Genomic DNA, 19,557 nt, shown 5'->3' with positions numbered 1-19,557 from the left:
TTGATTTCGGTTCAGGTCATGATCTCATGGAACCAAACTGTGAGATCAAGTTGGCTTCAGCACAGAGCCTGCTTGGGATTCTCTCTCCTCTCTGTCTCTCCCCCGGCTTGTGCAAGTGCACACACACCCTTTCTCTCTTTCCCCAAAATAAGTAATCTCTACACCCAACCTGGGGCTGGAATTTACAACCCCCAGATTAAGAGTCACATGTTCCACAGACCGAACCAGCTAAGTGCCCCTCATGTTTGAAATATTTTATAATAAAATGTTGGGGAAGGGGCGCCTGGGTGGCTCAGTTGGTTAAGCGTCCGACTTCGGCTCAGGTCACGATCTCTGGGTATGTGAGTTCGAGCCCCGCGTCGGGCTCTGTGCTGACTGCTCAGAGCCTGGAGCCTGTCTCAGATTCTGTGTCTCCCTCTCTCTCTGACCCTCCCCCGTTCATGCTCTGTCTCTCTCTGTCTCAAAAATAAAATAAATGTTAAAAAAAAATTTTTTTAATAAAAAATAAAAATAAAAAATAAAATGTTGGGGGAAATGTAATTTTCTTAGAGACTATTTACATCTTAATGAGTAGCAAAAACCAAAAGTATTTTGGAGAATATAGTTCAGGGATGAAAGAAGTCTGAATATAGGTTTCTGACAGCTTTCCATTTGTCAAGGGAAAAACAGGCAGTGGGAGCGAAAGTTACTTCAAACTTCGTGAACTGTGAACATTTCTATGAAAATAGCCTTTTCCAGCCTATCTCCTCTGAATTAAGGTGTCCAACAGAAAACCCTTTGGGATTAAAAAAGAATTCTTAAAAAAAAGAAAGAAAGAATTACCATATGACCCAGAAATTCCCCTTCCAACTATGTACAGAAACGAATTGAAAACAAGGATTCAGATGGATATTTGTATGCCACTGTTTGTAGAAGGATTGCTCACGAAAGCCAAAGATGGAAACGAAGCAGATTCATAGAATAATGGATGGATAATTAAATTCCATACAATAGAATATCAGCCATAAAGAGGAATGAAATTCTGATATATATACTACAACATGGATAGACCTTAAAACATTATGAAATAAGCCAGACAGGCGCCTGGCTGGCTCATTCGGAAGAGCATACAACTCTTGATCTCGGGGTCCTGAGACCCGCGCCATGAGTGGGGTATTAAGTATTATTACTTAAATAAATAAACTTAAAAAAAAAAAAGTCAGAGGCCAAAAGTCAAATAGTGTGATTTCGCTTATATGAGGTACCTGCTGGAGTCAAATTCAGCGACCGAAAGTAGAATAGAAGTTTCTAGGGGTTGGGAGAGGGAGAAATAGGAAAGGGAGTTAGTGTTTAATGGGTACAGAATTTCGGTTTGGGATGATGAAAAAGTTCTGGAGAGGTATGGTGATAATGGTTGCAAACAATATACATAATGCCACTGAACTGTACACTTAAAAATGGTTGGAATGGTACATTTTATATTACGTATAGTTTACCACAATTTTTTTAAAAACACTATTTTGGAGAAGACAGTTACGCTGTGAATCGGGAGCCAAGGGAACAGCATGCTGATACAGCCCATTTTCATCTGCCGCAATTCATTCTATGAATTAAGTTATTAGCATATTTCTCTCCCATAATGCTTTGCTTCAGGCTCCATCAAAGCTTAGTTAAGTGAAATCAAGAAACGAAATCCTTAGAAACAGCTCAGGCATTTTCAAGAGATCTTCATATGGTTGTATAATTTTTAAACAAAGAAAAAGTCATCATTTTCCAGTACGACTCAAAAATCACTTTTCTGTAATGGGAAGCTTGCCTATTGGGGATGATGAGTAGGGGGCGTTGCTCGGTAGCTTTGCGCAGTGGCAGTATCGTAGCCAATGAGGTTTATCCGAGGCGCGATTATTGCTAATTGAAAACTTTTCCCAATACCCCGCCGTGACGACTTGAAATATAGTCGGCATTGGCAATTTTTGACAGTCTCTACGGAGACTGAATATTTCAGTTTAAAAGAAAAGGTGTTTTGTTTTGTTTTGCTTTGGGCTGCTTTAGGGGGTGGAAATGACAAGCGATCTCTAATTTTCTGTTTTTTGGGAGTTTTTTCCCGTCTTTGTTTTGGAGGCAGGAATGTAGTTCGCAGTTAGTTACCTTCTTTTGGTTGTATGTTAGTTCTCTCAGCTGTTGGTGTTGTATTCTCTATTGCTTTTTGCCAGGCGGACGTCCGACTTTGCACGAATACTTGCTGTGACCCTTGCCCACGTAGTCAGTACGTAGCTACTTGTCCTTTTTCGGTTCACTCTGGCTTTTCCTGTCTTTCCACTGATCACTTTTTTTCACGGTTTTTAACTCAAAATTCATTTAATCTGGTCATCTCTGTGATGTCATGACGATTTGCATAAGATTACCCAGCATCCCCAGCGAATGCACTGTCACTTACAAAATCTGAATATTCGACACGAGTCGATCCAACAACAAGAAGCCTCGGGTGCAGACCAGTCTTAAATATAATTGCTGGAAGTAGAACGCATCTTATACACGAATTCGCCTGGAGTCGCCCACCCTCACTGTAAAGGTGGTTGTCATCTGTGGGGGAGCAGGGTGCGTGGTTACGATCTCCAGCTTTGCGCAGTGGCAGTATCGTAGCCAATGAGGTTTATCCGAGGCGCGATTATTGCTAATTGAAAACTTTTCCCAATACCCCGCCATGACGACTTGAAATATAGTCGGCATTGGCAATTTTTGACAGTCTCTACGGAGACTGATTACCTATGTATCGAAAAGAAGTTCGTGGAACAACTAGCTGTCACCTGAGCTGATTTTTTTTCAGTGCTGAATGTTAACCGTTTCCAACTGAGCATGAGCACGTATACAGTACTCGGTGAGGTTATTTCCCCCAAAATGTGAAATGTATATGAGAATCTTTTATTATGGTAAAGTAACGTGTTTTATAATTAGGTATCTGACCCCGTTGAGAGGTACGGATTTCCCAGGGCTGGAGGGAGTGAGTCTTGACCAAGTGCTTCTTAAAAGCCCCCGGAGGAAAAAGATGCTCTACTTTTACTTACTCAGTCCCCATTGTGACGTTCCAGGCAGAGCTGTGCTGGAAACCAAGTCACTTTAATTCTAGTGTTGTACTGGGTTCTGCTACATTGGCTACCTCTAGTCTTGTTCTCTCCCTAGGGAGGCCAGAGGTGTCCCAGGACAGACGCCCTCAAGAGGCCCACCCTTGCTCCTGGCAGATCCAGGTAGACGTGCGTAGGCCATCTCCCATCAAACACTCCTCCGGTCTGTAAGCAAAAGGATTTGGTTATTAAGGGCTAAGGTGTGGTGGACAGGTATCTATTGCTTCAGGGCAGCCTTGGGGAAAACGGCCCCAGCGGTAAATTAGACCCAATCGCTGCTTCGGGGAGTTCAGTTTTGAGACAGGCCACAAGTAAACGAACAGATGAGCTAGAAAATTACAGATTATTTCAGTGCTATGAAGAAAATAAGCAGGGAGCTGTGGTGGAGCCATCATTCTTTTCTTTTTTCTTTCTTTCTTTTTTTTTTTTTACAAACAGCTCTTTTGAGTTATAATTGACATTCAATAAACCACACATTTTTAAATACACAATGTTATTATTTTTTTAATGTTTATTTATTTTTGACAGAGGGAGAGAGAGACAGAGCATGAGCGGGGGAGGGGCAGAGAAAGAGAGGGAGACACAGAATCCGAAGCAGGCTCCAGGCTCTGAACTGTCCGCACAGAGTCGGATGCGGGGCTCGAACTCACAGACCGCGAGATCATGACCTGAGCTGAAGTTGGACACTCAACCGACTGAGTCACCCAGGCGCCCCTAAAGCACACAATTTTATAAGTATTGAGACATGTACACCGAAGACACCATTACAATCCAGAGAGTGAACACATTCATCACTCCCCTCCCCACCTCCCTGTGTCTTCCCACTCCCTTCTGTTGCTATAGTTGGCAATTTCCAGAGTTGTATATAAATAGAATCGTATGGTATGTGACATTTGGACCATGTGACTTTTTAACCAAACATAATGTCCTTGAGGTCCATCCAGGTTGTATGGATTAATAGCTCATTCATTTCTCTTGCTGAGTAGTATTCCGTTTATGGAAGTACGGGGTTTATTTCAACCATTCACCCTTTGAAAGACATGTGACTTGTTTCCAGTATTTTGCCATCACCAATGAAGCTTCTAAGAACATTCCTTTACACGTTTTGTGTGAACAAGGGTCCCTGGCTGGCTCAGTCAGTAAAGCACGCGACCCTTGGTCTTGGGGTGGTGAGTTCAGGCGCCATGTTGGGCCTAGAGCTTACTGAAAAAGGAAAAAAGGGGGGCTGGGTGGCTCAGTTGGTTAAGTGTCTGACTCTGGATTTTAGCTCAGGTCATGATCTCATGGTTCGTGGGCTCGAGCCCCCTCTTGGGCTCTGTACTGGTAGTGTGGAGCCTGCCGGGGATTTTCTCTCTCTCTCTCTCTGCCTTTCCCTTGCTCAAGTGCCATCTCTCTCTCTCTCTCTCTCTCTCTCTCTCTCAAAATAAATAAACTTAAAAAAAAATTTTTTAAGGAAAAAACCAAGTTTTGTGTGAGCATAAATTTTTAATTCTTTGGCCATATGGGAAATTACATGTTTAATTTTGTAAGAAATTGCCAGATTAGGGGTGCCTGGGTGGCTCAGTCGGTTGAGCGTCCGACTTCAGCTCAGGTCACGATCTCGCGGTCTGTGGGTTCGAGCCCCGCGTCGGGCTCTGTGCTGACTGACGGCTCAGAGCCTGGAGCCTGCTTCCGATTCTGTGTCTCCCTCTCTCTCTGCCCCTCCCCGTTCATGCTCTGTCTCTCTCTGTCTCAAAAATAAATAAAAACGTTAAAAAAAAAAAAAAAAGAAATTGCCAGATTACTTTCTAGAGTGGCTGCATCACTTTACTTTTCTTTCTTTTTTTCTTTTAAAGTAGGTTCCATGCCCATCATGGGTCTTGAACACATGACCCTGAGATCAAGGGTCACATGCTCTCCTGACTGAGCCAACCAGGTGCCCCCACTTTATTTTCCATGTGAAGTCTTTAAAAATCTAGACAAACCCCCCTGCCTTTTTTCTTTCCTTCATGACATTGATTTTTTGGAAGAATCCAAGACAGGTATCTTGCAGGAGTCCCACATTCTGACTTCATCTGATTGTGTCCCAAGGTGTTGATTAACATATTCCTTTGTCACCCTATATTTCCTGTAACCAAGACTTCCCAGCTTGATTAGATTCAAGAGAACTTCAAAGGTGGCTCTGTGAACTTTGTACTGCACCTTCCATTTTTCAGTGATGCTGAATTTAAGCACCTGGTTAAGGCAGTAACTGCTCTCTCTCTACTGTAAAAGTAATCCGGTGTCTGTGGAATGAACACTTGCCATAGGAACCATTTGATACTAAAAGCCCTTTGCTTTCCATGACCACTCTTCTCAACTACTTCCTGATCAGCCATCAAATCCGGCTGAATAAGATAAATTAATGTCACTCCTTCTCTAGAACCCAGGATAGGTTTCCTAGGACTGGGGGAGACCCTGCATTTATGACCTATGGTCCCAGGAACTCAAGAAGAGTCCTCAGATAAGCCAATGTATCAGAGCTGAGCAAACCTGATGGAAAGAAGAGGTCAGTGATAATTGCTCAAAGGGGCATCCTGGAGACCCCATGTTAAGAACTTTAAGAGGAACCAGGTGTGCTATCCAGAGGCTGAAATTTCCTTTCTTTTTAAAAACTTTTAATGTTTATTTTTTAAGAGAGAGAGACAGAATGTGAGCAGGGGAGGTGCAGAGAGGGACGGAGACACAGAATTGGAACCAGGCTCCAGGCTCGGAGCTGTCAGCACAGAGCCTGACACGGGGCTCAAACTCATGGACCACGAGATCATGACCTGAGCCGAAGTTGGACGCTTAACCAACAGAGCCACCCAGGCGCCCCACAATATAAGTATCCTTGATGGTGTGATCTGGAAATGCGCCCCAACCATTTCTTCCCACCTTAGTTGGTTGCCAGGATGGCTAATCAGGGTGTCAAACCAGGTCTGAAGGAAATAGACAATGGTGCTCCCTCCCATGGCAAATTTTGTGTTGATGAGAATGTCAGAGGATCCTCTGGCAAACACTGACCCATGTGGTGTGGGGTGTGGGTGGGAGTGAGTTTTTTAGAATTTATAATAGCAAGTAAGTAAAATAATGACTAATTGGTAAGCAAACACAAGAGAGAAAAGCATGGAAAAACCACTGGAAAGATGAACAAATAGCTTAAGGAAAACAAAATGATGTTTTTATTTTTTAAAAAAGGTAAATTTTATAAAATATCCATGTGATATTTTGCTCTCAGCTCTATCAGAATCCTCTTTTGGCTGGGTAATTTGAGTTGCAATGACTTTTTTCTTAAATTGAAGTAAAATTCACATAACATAAAATTAGCTGTTTTAAAGTGAATCCATGTGATTTTAACATATTGTTTTCTATTTTTCAACCTAATTTTTTTCTGGTTACAAAATTATTGCATGTTTGTATGTAAAATCCAAACATCCTATATATATGAAGAGATAGTCAAAGACTCCCACCCCCCCCCCATAATCCCACTTCAACCACTAGAAGAGAAAGCCACAGGTAGATGAGACTATTCCTCCAAATTGTTCTATTCCTATATTAACATAATTGTTAACAAACATTGAATTATACTCTACATACAGTTCACCATTTCCTTTTCCTTTAGGAAAATGCCTATGCATGGGCATTTGGGATGTTTCCAGTTTTTCCTGATTATAAGCAATGCTCCAATGAACATCCTTGGATGTATAGCTTTGCCTGCTCATGGGATATTTCTAGGAAAATTCTCTGTAAGTCTGATCGCCTGCACAAAGGCCATGTGTATTTTGCATTTTGCGAAGTGCCCCCAAGTCAGCTTCCCCAAAACTATACCAGTATTTGCCCACAAAGCCACGTAGGGAGAGCATCTGGAGAATGTTTGATGTATATGTTTGGACGTGCTCTGTAGATTTCACAAGGCTCCACCCGGTTAGGGAAGGAAAGAGGGAGGGACATGAATTCACATCCAGTTCCAACACTTGTTTATTCCCAGCTCCTTTCCAGACAGAGAGCAAGGAGAAGAGTCTGGGTTGGGTGAGGTAATCCTGACCCCATCCCCCTCCACCATGTAGGGAAATATCTTTGGAAACATCAGCTCCTGTGGAGCCAACACTTACCCCACCCTCCCATCCTGTTGCCCCAGCCATCCTGGACCCCCTGGCTCCAGAGCACAGAAAGCCTGGGCTCCGAGGGCTATCTCAGCAAGAAAAGGACTCACTAGCCCCCAAACAATCTTCTTAGTGTCCAAATCACTGCAGACTGTCTGCAAGAATCTCTGGCTTCTCGAGGTTAAAAATATCCTGTGCCGGAGGGGCCATCAGTGTCTGGCTCAGAAGAGAACTGGCTCTCCATTGCTGGGGAAATTAACTAAAACCAATTGACTTTTTTTCTATGAAGCTTTGAAGCCAGACTTTCAACTGGGTTAAAATCCTTACTCCACTATTTGCTAGCTATGTGACCCTAGGCCACTTCCTTAACTTCTCTGTGCCTCAGTTTCCCTGGCTGTAAAAGGAGTGTCGTGATCTCATCCATCTCAGAGGCCAGCGGGTCTCCATCCTGGCTGTGTACAAGAATTGGCTGGCAAGCTTTTAAAAATCCTGATGTCCAGGCTGTATTCTAAGCCAATTAAATCTGAGTTTCTGAGGGCTAGTGTTCTGGGCAAAAATGTATATATTTTAAAGTTTCCCAGATGTTTCTGATGTGCCGTAGAGATTTTGTGAGTATTGCATGATATTGTCAGTATTGAATGAAAAGTGCTTCTGCTGGTGCCTGACACAGAGTTGAATGCTTTGGTAGGGGTTGTGGGACCAATCATCTAAGCCTGGGTGGTGGTCAGGGAAAGCTTCCTGGAGGAGGGGTTAGCTGAGCTGTGAACCAAAGGAGAGGAGTTACCCTGGCCAAAGAGAACAGGATGAATTTTAGCAGGAGTAACAGCACCTGCAGGCATCTGGAGCCTGGGGGATGTGGCCTCCAGGGGAATTGAAAATCATTCTCTGTGACTGGAGCTGAGAAGGGAGAAAGTAGACATATTGGGTCCCCTGATGAGGTTAGAGGTCAGAGAAAATCACTGTTTTATGCTGGTATCCTGAAGGATTATTTCAGCAGGATGGTAAGATACCCAGACCATGTCTTCCCTCCCAATTCAGAGGCAGCAGGGCCTTCCTAAGGCACTGTGTCCAAGCCAGCTGGGGAGCTCCAACTTGCCAACAATCGGCAACACCCGCCCCCCACCCCACCCCCCACCCCCCCCATGCTCCCATTCACGAGCCGGCCCATGGACTCTCAAGTCAGAGAGTCCTGGCTTTGAAACCTAACTTTACCACTTTGAACCTAATGTGGCCTCTGGCAGGTGACTTCACTTACAAGCCTCAATTTCCTGGCCTGTAAAACAGGCATGAAACCCCCATTAGATTTTTGCAAGGATTAAATGAGGTGATGTAAAAGATAGCACGGTGCATCCCACATGTCAAACAGTAAATTTTTCCAATGATTATTCTTTTTAAAGATTATTATTATTTTGTGGTGCCTGGGTAGCTCAGTCGGTTAACTGTCTGACTTTGACTCAGGTCATGATATCCTGGTTCATGAGTTCAAGCCCTGCATAGGGCTCTGTGGCAGTACAGAGCCCGCTTCAGAACCTCTGTCCCCCTCTCTCTCTGTCCCTCCCCTGCTGGTTTTTTCTCTCTCTCAAAATGTATAAACTTAAAAAATAAAAATAGGGGCACCTGAGTGGCTCAGTCAGTTAAGCATCCAACTTCAGCTCAGGTCATGATCTCACAGTTTGTGGGTTTGAGACCCGCATCAGGCTCTGTGCTGACAGCTCAGATCCTGGAGTTGCTTCAGATTCTGTGTCTCCCTCTCTTTTTCTCTGCCCCTCCTCTGCTCGTTCTCTCTCTCTCTCTCTCTCTCTCAAAAAAAATTTAATTTAAAAAATAAAAATAATTATTCCAAATAATGATTCTGTAATGACAAGTATTAATATTATTAATAATATTCACAATCTTGATTCTGCAACCCTTTGGTGGCTGGATAGATTCCCAAATCTGTCCTTTTCTCTCCCAGCCCTAAAGTCCCACTTTGGTTCTCCCATGATAATTAGAGCTTTAATTTCTCAGCTCTTTTTCTGCACTTTTCTTGTTGTTCAATCTACATAACAGCCTTGGGAGGCATATGTTTTATTATCCAGATTTTACAGTTAAGGCAACAGAGGCTCAGAGTGGTTAAGCCACTTGCCCCAAACCACCCAGATACATATTACACCTGCAACCTCATACACATTCACTGATGAGAAAACTGAGGCTCAGAAAGATGAAGTATCATGCCCAAGGTCACACACTTGGCAGGTGGCAAGGCTGGGATTTAAACCTTTGTCTGTCCTATGACTTCTGGACCCTAAGGGTTCCTCCCAGAGGACTGAAGTGCCTGCTAGGATTCACCTTCTAAACCACCTGGAGAGATAAGCAGGGGAGGCTGGAACCTTTCATTCTTGCTGCCCTTACTCTGGGGCTCTTTTGAAGACCAGCCCCTTCTGGAATGCCCTTCCCATCAACTGCCTCCTGTTCTTCAAAAATCAGGTCAGTGTTCACTCTTTTCCAGGAAATATTTCCAAACCTCAATTGAATCACTCTTAAGCTATTGGTTCCCCTTCATGCAAACACCTGCAGTGTCATATTTACAATGTTATTTTATTTTATTTTTTTATTTGAGAGAGAGAGAGAGAGAGAGCACAAGGAGGGGAGGGGCAGAGAGAGAGAATCCTAAGTAGGCTCCACGTTCGGTGCAGAGCCCGATGTGGGGCTGAAATCAAGAGTTGGATGCTCAATTGACTGAGCTGCCCAGGTGGCCCTGTGTTTTATTTTTAATGGTATTTTTTATTTTTATTTTTTAAAATGTTTATTTTTGAGAGAGAGAGAGAGAGAGAGAGAGAGAGAATGTGAGCAGGGGAGGGGCAGAGAGAGAGGGAGACACAGAATCTGAAGCAGGCTCCAGGCTCCGAGCTGTCAGCACAGAGCCCAAAGTGGGGCTTGAACTCATCAGCCTTGAGATCATGACCTGAGCTGAAGTCGGACACTTAACCAACCGAGCCACCCAGGTGCCCCTATTTTTAAAATATTAATTTGGGGCGCCTGGGTGGCTCAGTCGGTTAAGCGGCCGACTTCGGCTCAGGTCATGATCTCGCGGTCCGTGAGTTCAAGCCCCGCGTCGGGCTCTGTGCTGACAGCCCAGAGCCTGGAGCCTGTTTCAGATTCTGTGTCTCCCTCTCTCTGACCCTCCCCCATTCATGCTCTGTCTCTCTCTGTCTCAAAAATAAAATAAATGTTAAAAAATAAAAATAAAAAAAATATTAATTCATTATGGGAATGGGTAAGATCACATATGTGGTTCAAAGTTCAGAAGATTCAATAGGGTGCTTGGGTGGCTCAGGTGGTTAAGGGTCTGACTCTTGATTTCAGTTCAGGTCATGATGTCACGGTTCATGAGATCAAGCCCCGCATCAGGCTCAGTGCTGACAGTGCAGAGCCTGCTTGGGATTCTGTCTCTCCCTCTCTCTCTGCACCTCCCCTGCTCACTTGCACACACACACACACACACACACACACACACACACTCTCTCTCTCTCTCTCTCTCTCTCTCTCAGAAAAAAAAGTTCAGAAGACTCAAAAGGGTATTTAGTGAAATTGCTTCGCACTCCTGACCCCCAACCACTTTGCTCCCACTCCCCCACCCCCTGCCAGTTAACGATAGTGTTTATGTATTCTTCCAGATCTCTCAGCATATAGGAGCATCTCATAAACAAATATATTGTTTCCCACCTTCCCCCACAAATGATACACATGTTACACACACTGTTCAGTTTTATTTTTTAGATCTTGGAGACTGTTTCATATTAGTACATAATGATCTTCCTGGATCTCTTCTGTGGCTACACAGTTTTCCATTGTAGGACTGTATGTAGTTTATTTAACCATTCCCTTGTGGATGGACATTTGGGTTGTTTCCCGTCTTCTGCTCTTAAAAACAGCACCGCAGGAGCGCCTGGCTGGCCCGGTAGAATGTGTGATTCTTGAGCTCGAGGTCATGAGTTGGAGCCCCACGTTGAGTATACAGAATACTTAAAAATTATATCTTAAAGGGGCGCCTGGGTGGCTCATTCGGTTAAGCATTCGACTTCAGCTCAGGTCATGATCTCACGGTTCATGGGTTTGAGCCCCACATTGGTCTCTGTGCAGACAGCTTGGAGCCTGGAGCCTGCTTCAGATTCTGGGATTCTGTGTCTCCCTCTCTCTGCCCCTTCCCCCCTCAAATGAATGAACATTAAAAAATATTTTTTAAAAATTAAATCTTAAAAAAACAAACAAAAAAACAGCACTGCGGCTAAGGTCCCAGTACCTGAGACTTTGTTGTCAGTCCTGGGAAACTCTGTGAACGGTCTGTGGTGGAGTGGCTGAGGCTGGGGTCTCATCCTGAGCATGCAACTAAGCCCACAGCCCAGGCAACACATCTCTTTATGCCTCGGAGTGTCCCCACTCTTTCCTTCTTTCAAATAATATTTACCAAACAGCTGCCATTCTGGACACCGGTGAAGAAGATAAGCCCAGTCCCTCTTCTCATAGTGCTGACATTTTAATGGGGGAGGGAGAGACACATAATCAACAGGTAAACAAATAAATATAGAACATAATGTCAAAAGGTGAAAGTAATTAAAATAAACCAGCATAGAGGGATATAGGGTCTGATGAGGGGGGTGGAGGGATTGTAGATAAAATGTCCAGGACCCACAGAGGTGACTCGTGAAATGAAACCTCAGTGATGAGCAGGAACAGCCGTGCCAAGATCTGGGAAGAACATTCCAGAAGGAGTCTTGCAGCTGTGAAGTCTCCAAAGTCAGAACTAGTTTGCGGTGCTCGAGGGACATAACAGAGCAACATGAATCAGGAAAGACGAAGAAGACAAGATCTGGGGTGTAGCCTTGGAGATCCTGGTGAGGATTTTGGGTTTATTTGAAGTGCAACAGGAAATCACTGAACTGGTGAAGCAAGGGAATAATAATGTGACAATGTACATTTTTTAGACATTACTTTGTGACCCAGCCATTCCACTCCTAGGTGATTATCTAAGAGAAAGGAAAACATATGTCCACACAAAGACTTCGCTAAGAATGTTCATAGCAGCTTTATTCATAGTGGCCAGAACTGGAAAAACAGCCCAAATATCCATCAGTAGGACAGTGGGGAACCAAAGTGTGGCACATCCATACAAAGGAGTACTACTCTGCAAAAAAAGGAGCAAACTCAGGGCGCGTGGGTGGCTCAGTCGGTTGGGCGTCCAACTCCTGATTTTGGCTCAGGTTGTGATCTCATGATTTGTGAGTTCGAGCCCCTCGTCGGGCTCCATGCTGACGGTGTGGAGCCTGCTTGGGGTTCTCTCTCTCGCTCCCCCTCTCTGTGCCCCTCCCCCACACACAGGTGCACTCTCTCTCAAAAATAAATAAAGATTTTTTAAGTTTATTTTTGAGAGAGAGCGAAAGCGGGGGAGGAGCAGAGAGAGGGGGGACAGAAGATCTGAAGTGGACTCTGCAGTGACAGCAGAGAGCCCAACGTGGGGCTTGAACTCAAAGCTCATGACCTGAGCTGAAGTCGGAAGCTTAACTGACTGAGCCACCCAGGTGCAGAGCAAACTCTTGGTGCATACAACGTGGTTGAATCTGAGGAACATGTTGGGGCAAAGAAGCCAGACCTCCCCACACCATGCAAAAAAGAGAATACATATTGTATGATTCTGTTTCTGTAAATACATTATAAAGAAAATGCAAAGTAATCTCTAGTCACAGAAAGCAAATCAGTGGTTATCTGGGGCCAGCAGTCAGAGGATAGGGGATCAAATGCAACAGGCAGGAAAGAGCAATGGAATGTTCTGTATCTTGATTGAGGCAGTGGTTACATGGGTGTAAACATCTATCAAAGCCCATTGAGACAGGTGCGTTTTATTAGGTATAAATTATACTTCAATAAAGTTGATTTTTAAAAATGCTTATTTATTTATTTCTGAGAGAGAAAGAAGTGGAGGGGCAGAGAGAGAAAGAGAGAATCTCAAGCACATTCCACACTGTGTCAGTGCAGAGCCCAACGCGGGGCTTGAACTCATGAACCATGAGATCATGACCTGAGCAGAAATCAAGAATCAGTCCCTTAACCGACTGAACCACCCAGGCGCCCTAATAAAGTTGATTTTTAAAAAAGGATAACATTGGCTTCTGGGTGGAAAATAGGCCCCAGGAGGCCAGTTTGGAGCTTAGTGCAGTAATCCCAGGTGGGGGCTTTGTCGCCACTACAGAGATGTCATTGGAGGTGGAAATAGGAGAGGGCTGCGGATTACCCTTGGTAGGTGGTGAGCAGGACTGGCTGTGGGAGGTGAGGACAAGGGGGACTAGTGATGACTTCCAGGTGTGCACCTGTCAACATGTGGGGCCCTTAGCTGACATGGGGACACAGAGGGTGGAGCAGCTTTGGAGCAGAGGCCCAGCCCCCTTCACCCACCGAAAGGTGGTCTCTTGAGATCCCTTCTGTCCCAGTGATTCTTTGTGTGAAATTCCTCCCTCCCCAGGCAGGTACGGAGTTGTCAGTCACCGAGAAGAAGACTCACCGCTGCCACCTTATGGAGGAGACTGGTAACGGGGAAGCTGGGATTTCAGCTGAGGTCTCCCTTTATGTTTCATTGTTCAGTAACCCCCCCCCCCCCGCCCCCCCGCAGTGCTTCTCTGTCGCAGCTCAACTCCTTCAACCACGCAGTGCCCTTGAGGAGTGGCTGTGCATCGGGAAGGGTCCCAAGCTCCATCACCAGTTCTGCTGTCACTAAGAACTCACTGCGCTGTAACTTTAAATATTTCTCTGTAAATGACCTACTTTTTCATTTAACTTGGCCTCATCCTAAATTGCAACACTGTATTTATTGAAAAACATCCACGTATAAGTGGACCTGCACACTTCACAGCTATAGTGGTTTTATGGGCTATTTACGTAATTTTCTAATACACATGAATACATAACTATTAAAATAAGAATTCTCGGGGCACCTGGGTGGCTCAGTTAGCTCTCTGCCCCTCCCCCACTCATGCTCTGTCTATCTCTCTCTCTTGAAAATAAACATTAAAAAATGTTTTTAAAAAATGAGAAATCTTGGGGCGCCTGGGTGGCTCAGTCAGTTAAGCCGCCGACTTCGGCTCAGGTCATGATCTCGCGGTCCGTGAGTTCGAGCCCCACGTCGGGCTCTGTGCTGACAGCTCAGAGCCTGGAGCCTGTTTCAGATTCTGTGTCTCCCTCTCTCTGACCCTCCCCCGTTCATGCTCTGTCTCTCTGTGTCTCAAAAATAAATAAACATTACAAAAAAAAATTTTAAAAAAATGAGAAATCTCTATCTGTGTACCATTTACACATCTCTCATTCCTCTGGTGGTACTTGTACCCCATCCGAGGGGAAGGGGGATTCTTCATGGGGTCACTCTAAGGTACTGTGCACCAGTCGGTGCTCACGAAATATCGATTATACATTTATCTGGACACAACTGGGATGGACAGCACTTTGTCAACACTCAGCAAAAACACCGACAAACAGAGCACTTAATTTCTGATACAGCACTTCCACTCCTAGGAAACAATCTTCAGGAAATAATTAAGGATGCATGCCAAGCTCTTTTTATATTACGGACATTTAATTTTTATCTTTTAGTTGATCTGTTTGTTTTGTTTTTTTCCCCTAAATCTCTTCCTACAGTGAACAACTAGTATAAAGAAAACTTCCACATCTATATTGTAAGGTCTGGAATTTACTTTTCTAAATCTTTTTTTTTTTTAATTTATTTATTTTTATTTATTTATTTTGAGAGAGAGAGAGAGAGAGCTGGGAAGAGGCAGAGAGAAAGGGAAAGAGAAATCCCAAGCAGGCTCCATGCTGGCAGCACAGAGCCCAATGCGGGGCTTGAACTAACGAACAAGATCATGAGCTGAGCCAAAACCAAAAGGTAGATGTTTAACCAACTGAGCCACCCAAGTGACTCACCTTTCCAAATCTTTTTTTTTCCCCCTTGAATCCCTTCTTTCTTCTGCGTGTCAGTCAGTGCACTATTAAGACATGGTCTCTGCCTTCCTGGTGTCTAGAGTCTAGTACGTATGAGATGGGAAAATGCAAACGACCAGTGCATAGGAACTGTTTAATTATAATTCTCAAGAGTGCTTCCAGGGCCCTAAAAAAAGATCTTAATAACAGGGGCCCTGCAGGTCAGGGAGTGATTTTCTAAGGAAATGGCTTTTAGATTGATATCCCCCCAAATAATGATGCCAGCTCACGTTTAAAGCTGCACTGTCCCACGGGGTCCCCACTGGCCATATGTGGCTACTGAGCACTTGAAATGAAATGTGGCTGGTCGAACTGAGATGTGCTCTAAATGCACAATACATACTGGATTTCAAAGACTTCACATGAAAAATAAAAAGTGAGAAATCTCTGACGTTGTTTATACTGATTAAAAGTTGAAATGAGAATATTTAGGATATATTGGATTACATCAAATACGTTAATATCCATTTTACCTGTTGCTTTTACCTTTTTAATATGGCTACTAGAAAGTTTTAAATTACATATGTGGCTTGCATTTTGTTTCTAGTGGGTAGAGTGGAGCCAGAGAGTGCTTACTGATAACAAGGACCTTTCTAAGTCCTAAATGTGTAGTATTTCATTTAGTCCTACGATGATTCTGGGAGGTGGCTTTTTTTTTTTTTAATTTTAAAAGTTTCCTTATTTTGAGAGAGAGAGAGAGAGAGAGAGAGTGCACGTAGGGGAGGGGAGAGAGAGAGAGAGAGATGGAGAAAGAGAGAATCCTAAACAGGCTTTGCACCATGTGGAGTCCAATGCGGGCTCAAACTTTGGTGAAGTCAGACGCTTAACCAACTGAGCCACCACCCAGGTGCCCAGGGAGGTGGCTATTATTCGTCTAACTGCAGAGGAGGAAAACTGAGGCACAGAGAGCAAATGGCCAGAGATTTTCACCACCAGCAAGTGGCATAGCTGAGGTTTGAACCTAGGTGGAGTCCCTCTGCCTGACCAATACGCACTTAACCTTTACCCCATGCTACTGAATACAAGCACCACTGTGCTGGGACATCCATAGCCATCAGGGCAGAAGGAGCAGCACAGAGATAATCCACAGACTAGATGGGCCTCTGCTCATTTGGCGATGGAATGACCCTGGAGGATCTGCTTTCTCCGGGGCTGTTTCCTCACCCTGGGGACCTTGAATTCAGCACTGTCTGTCAATGCATGTTACTCTTTAGGAAGCATACTTATAATGGCCCACTAAGCATTCTCTAACTCAGACATATCCAGTGGAAACAAAATGCAAACCATATATGTAATTTACAGTTTTCTAGTAGCCATATTAAAAAAGATAAAAAGAAACAAGTAAATTAATGTTTTATCTAATCCACTATATCCTAAATGTAACTGTATCAACCTGTAAGCAACATAAAAAAATATGTCCCTGGTGACCCGTCTATCTTCCTATTATCACTCCCTGCCTCATATTTCATGCTGCGAATTCCTTCTAGTTCAATGCACCTTGGCCGCTGTCTTGCCCACAGACATTTGCATATGCTGTTCTAAGCAGTGGGGAATGATGTGAGACTAGCCATCCTTCATACAGGCCTGTTTGCTTTTCTGCCTGCCCTTTTGGACTATAAACCTGAAGAAGGCAGGCACCATATCAGATTTATTCATCGCTGTATCCCCACCCTGAGCACAGCTCCTGGTACAGTGCAGGCACCGTTAAATGTCTCACCTTTGAGTGGTTAATGAATGACCTCACTACTTATTTTCTGTTTCTTCAGTTAAACTGTGAACTTTCTGAGGAAAGGGACTATGTGGTTTGCTTTGTTCCAAGTGTCAGGTATAGTGCCCACTAGTCGTTCAGAAAATACATATTGAGCAGCACCTCCTATAAGCCATGCACATGCTAAAGGCTATGTGGTGAGCTGAAATGGACATGGTTCCTGTCCTCATGTGCGAGACATTGATCCAAGAATCCCACCACTAAATGTAAACTGCAGTAGTGAGTAGTGCTTACAAAACAGGTACATTACAGGTGTTGGAAGGGCAGCCTTGGCTCTTGAATTTTAACATAGGAGGACCTGGTAGCCAAAAGTGAGCTGCCTGGTTCTTCCTTTAAGAAAGAACTCGTCACTCAGATCGAGAAGAGGCTACACTCTTCCAGGGCATCCCCAGCCAATGGCTGAACATGCTGGGGGTCCTGGGGCTTGAACACTTCTGCCCAATGGAGATCCTCTAACGAGTTTTTGTTCTGGTGCTCCCTGATAGGTTGTCTATCTTTGTCAGATGAGCCCTTGTCCAATTCTGCTTCTTCCTCTTTCTCCTTCATGGGCGTTACCGCCGCTGACCCCCACCCCCGCCGGCCACCAACTCTATTTCAACATCTGCTTCCTGGAGGATCTGACTTGACCCAGAGGGGCTTGGGGGCTGGATTCTTGTGGGCAGGGGAACTTGAAGTGTTGCTTTCAGGGTATTTTTATATAGAATCAACAAACTACCATTGCCCTTTGCAAAGAATGGGGAAGGGCTGATAGTAATAACTGCCTCTATGAGAATTAACTTAGATAATAGCTGTATAGTATCTGGCACTCCATGAACCGCAGCTGTTATTATTACCTGATCTCTGAGTGAGTGGGTGTTTCAGGAAACTGTGCCTGGCACTGGGTATTATCTCCTTGAAGTCTTCCCCTTTATATCTAAGGTGGGGTCCCCTCTGCTCCTTGCAGAGTTTTGGAAAGGTCTCCCTCTAGGGAGGGTAGACAGGTGGAAGATTAAAGGATATATAACTTTGAAAGTATTGAATCCAGGGGGTCCTGGGTGGCTCAGTCGGTTAGGCGACCAACTTTGGCTCAGGTCATGATCTCGAGGTTTGTGAGTTTGAGCCCCACGTGGGGCTCTGGGCTCTGTGCTGGTAGCTCAGAACCTGGAGACTGCTTTGGATTCTGTGTCTCATTCTCTTTCTGCCCCTCCCCCACTTGTTCTCTGTCTCTCAAAAATAAATAAATGTAAAAATAAAAAAGAAGAAAGTATTGGATATGGCCCCAAAGGCTGGATTGCAAGCTGCACTGCCATCGGTCCAGAGGGCAACCCCAAGAAAGGTCCTCCAAAGGTTCCCTGCTTTGCCTGGTACTGATTTATGGTCCTCCTGGGAGATGACCTACTGGTAGACAGGTAGACAGACAGGTGGACAAATCTGACTCTCCAGTGGATTGATATGTGATGATTGAGTGACCGATGGATGGACAGACACAGATCAGACTGAGATGTCAAGACAGGAGATGGATCTGTCAGCCAGACGGTCAGGCTTGTGACTTTGAGACGGACAGAAAGGCTGACAGCAGGGCCGGAAGGCCTGGGCGGGGTGAGGGGGGTGGGGGCCGCCGTCCGCCAGCTGGGCCGCTAGGGGGCGCCGCCTCCCCGCCCGGCGTGGCCCGCCGCCGGCTGGGCGCGCGCTCGCGGGCCTGCGGCGGGGCGGGGCTAGCGTGCGCACGGGGCGGGGCCAACTTGCTCGCGGGGGCGACCGCGGGTGGGGGGCGGGGCGCGCGTGCTCGCGGGGGCGGGGCACGCGGCGGGCGCGGGGGCGCGCGGCGGCGGCTCGTTCCGTTCCGGGCCGAGGCTCGCGGCGGAAAAGTTGCGGGGCGGAGAGGAGCGGCCCCGGGACGGGCAGCGAGCGCGACGCCGAGCCGGCTCCCGGCGCCCGCGGTCCCGCCATGGACGACCTCGGTGAGTGAGCGGGAGGTCGAGGAAGGAGGGTGCGAGGGGCGCGCGGCCTCGGGCCGGGCGGGAGCGAGCTGGCGGCGGGGGCTGCGGGATCCCTCCTCCGGCGGCCCGGGTCCTGGCTCTGCTCGCTGCCTGATGGAGCTCCGCTGGGCCGGGATCCCGGGCCCGGCCTGAGTCCTTTGCCAGGCCGGCCCCGCCGCGGTCCTCACAGCCGCCACCCCCCGCCTCGGGGACGGCTCCACCTCCGGACTCGGGACCTCGGGGACCCACCCCCATCTCCCAGACCAGCCTCAGGGGCCAGCTTGCGCCTCGGGGACCCGCCCCGTCCGCCCCAGGGACGGACCCCCGCTGCCGGCACAGCACCACCTCCCCCCCCGCTGTGGGACCCTCCCTTCACAGACCGCTCCCTCACCCCCCACCTCACTGATCGGCCGCCCAACTCGGGGAACAGCTGCCTGAACTCCTGGTTGGTCCCTCATTTCCAGGACCTGCTCTCACCCCTTTGAGGACCCCCACTTCACAGACTGGCACCCCCACTTCAGGGATAGCCCCTCCAAGCCCACCCTTTTCATTTCACAAGTTAGAGATGAACCTCCGATGACCACACCCCCACAAAGACAAGTTTCTCATCTGTCCCCACTAAC

At 46.1% G+C, this 19,557-nt stretch overlaps 1 protein-coding gene and 2 non-coding genes across 6 annotated transcripts in view; all 3 read left to right on the top strand.

The window, feature by feature from the left end:
• Positions 1 to 1,830: 1,830 nt before the first annotated feature.
• On the top strand, positions 1,831 to 1,971 carry LOC128777170 (U4 spliceosomal RNA). Its single transcript, XR_008422359.1, has one exon. It is a non-coding gene; the product is annotated as a U4 spliceosomal RNA (small nuclear RNA).
• A 625-nt stretch (positions 1,972 to 2,596) lies between these two features.
• LOC128777169 (U4 spliceosomal RNA) lies at positions 2,597 to 2,737 on the top strand. Its single transcript, XR_008422358.1, has one exon. It is a non-coding gene; the product is annotated as a U4 spliceosomal RNA (small nuclear RNA).
• Positions 2,738 to 18,749: 16,012 nt separating this feature from the next.
• PXN (paxillin) overlaps positions 18,750 to 19,557 on the top strand; it is a 47,607-nt gene continuing 46,799 nt past the window's right edge. For 3 of the 4 annotated variants that reach the window (XM_053902100.1, XM_053902099.1, XM_019467278.2), the window contains exon 1: positions 18,750 to 18,916. In XM_053902100.1, coding sequence (XP_053758075.1) covers positions 18,904 to 18,916 — 13 coding nt within the window. In that variant the 5' untranslated portion in view covers positions 18,750 to 18,903. The remainder of the gene's footprint in view (positions 18,917 to 19,557) is intronic. The other variant, XM_053902098.1, reaches the window with a different exon arrangement.

Source organism: Panthera pardus, unplaced genomic scaffold, assembly GCF_024362965.1.
Source record: "Panthera pardus isolate Hobbes unplaced genomic scaffold, ASM2436296v1 HiC_scaffold_15, whole genome shotgun sequence".
NCBI lineage: Eukaryota > Metazoa > Chordata > Mammalia > Carnivora > Felidae > Panthera > Panthera pardus.
The sequence above is the reverse complement of the archived record's forward strand: the minus strand, read 5'-3'. Positions and strand labels throughout refer to the sequence as shown.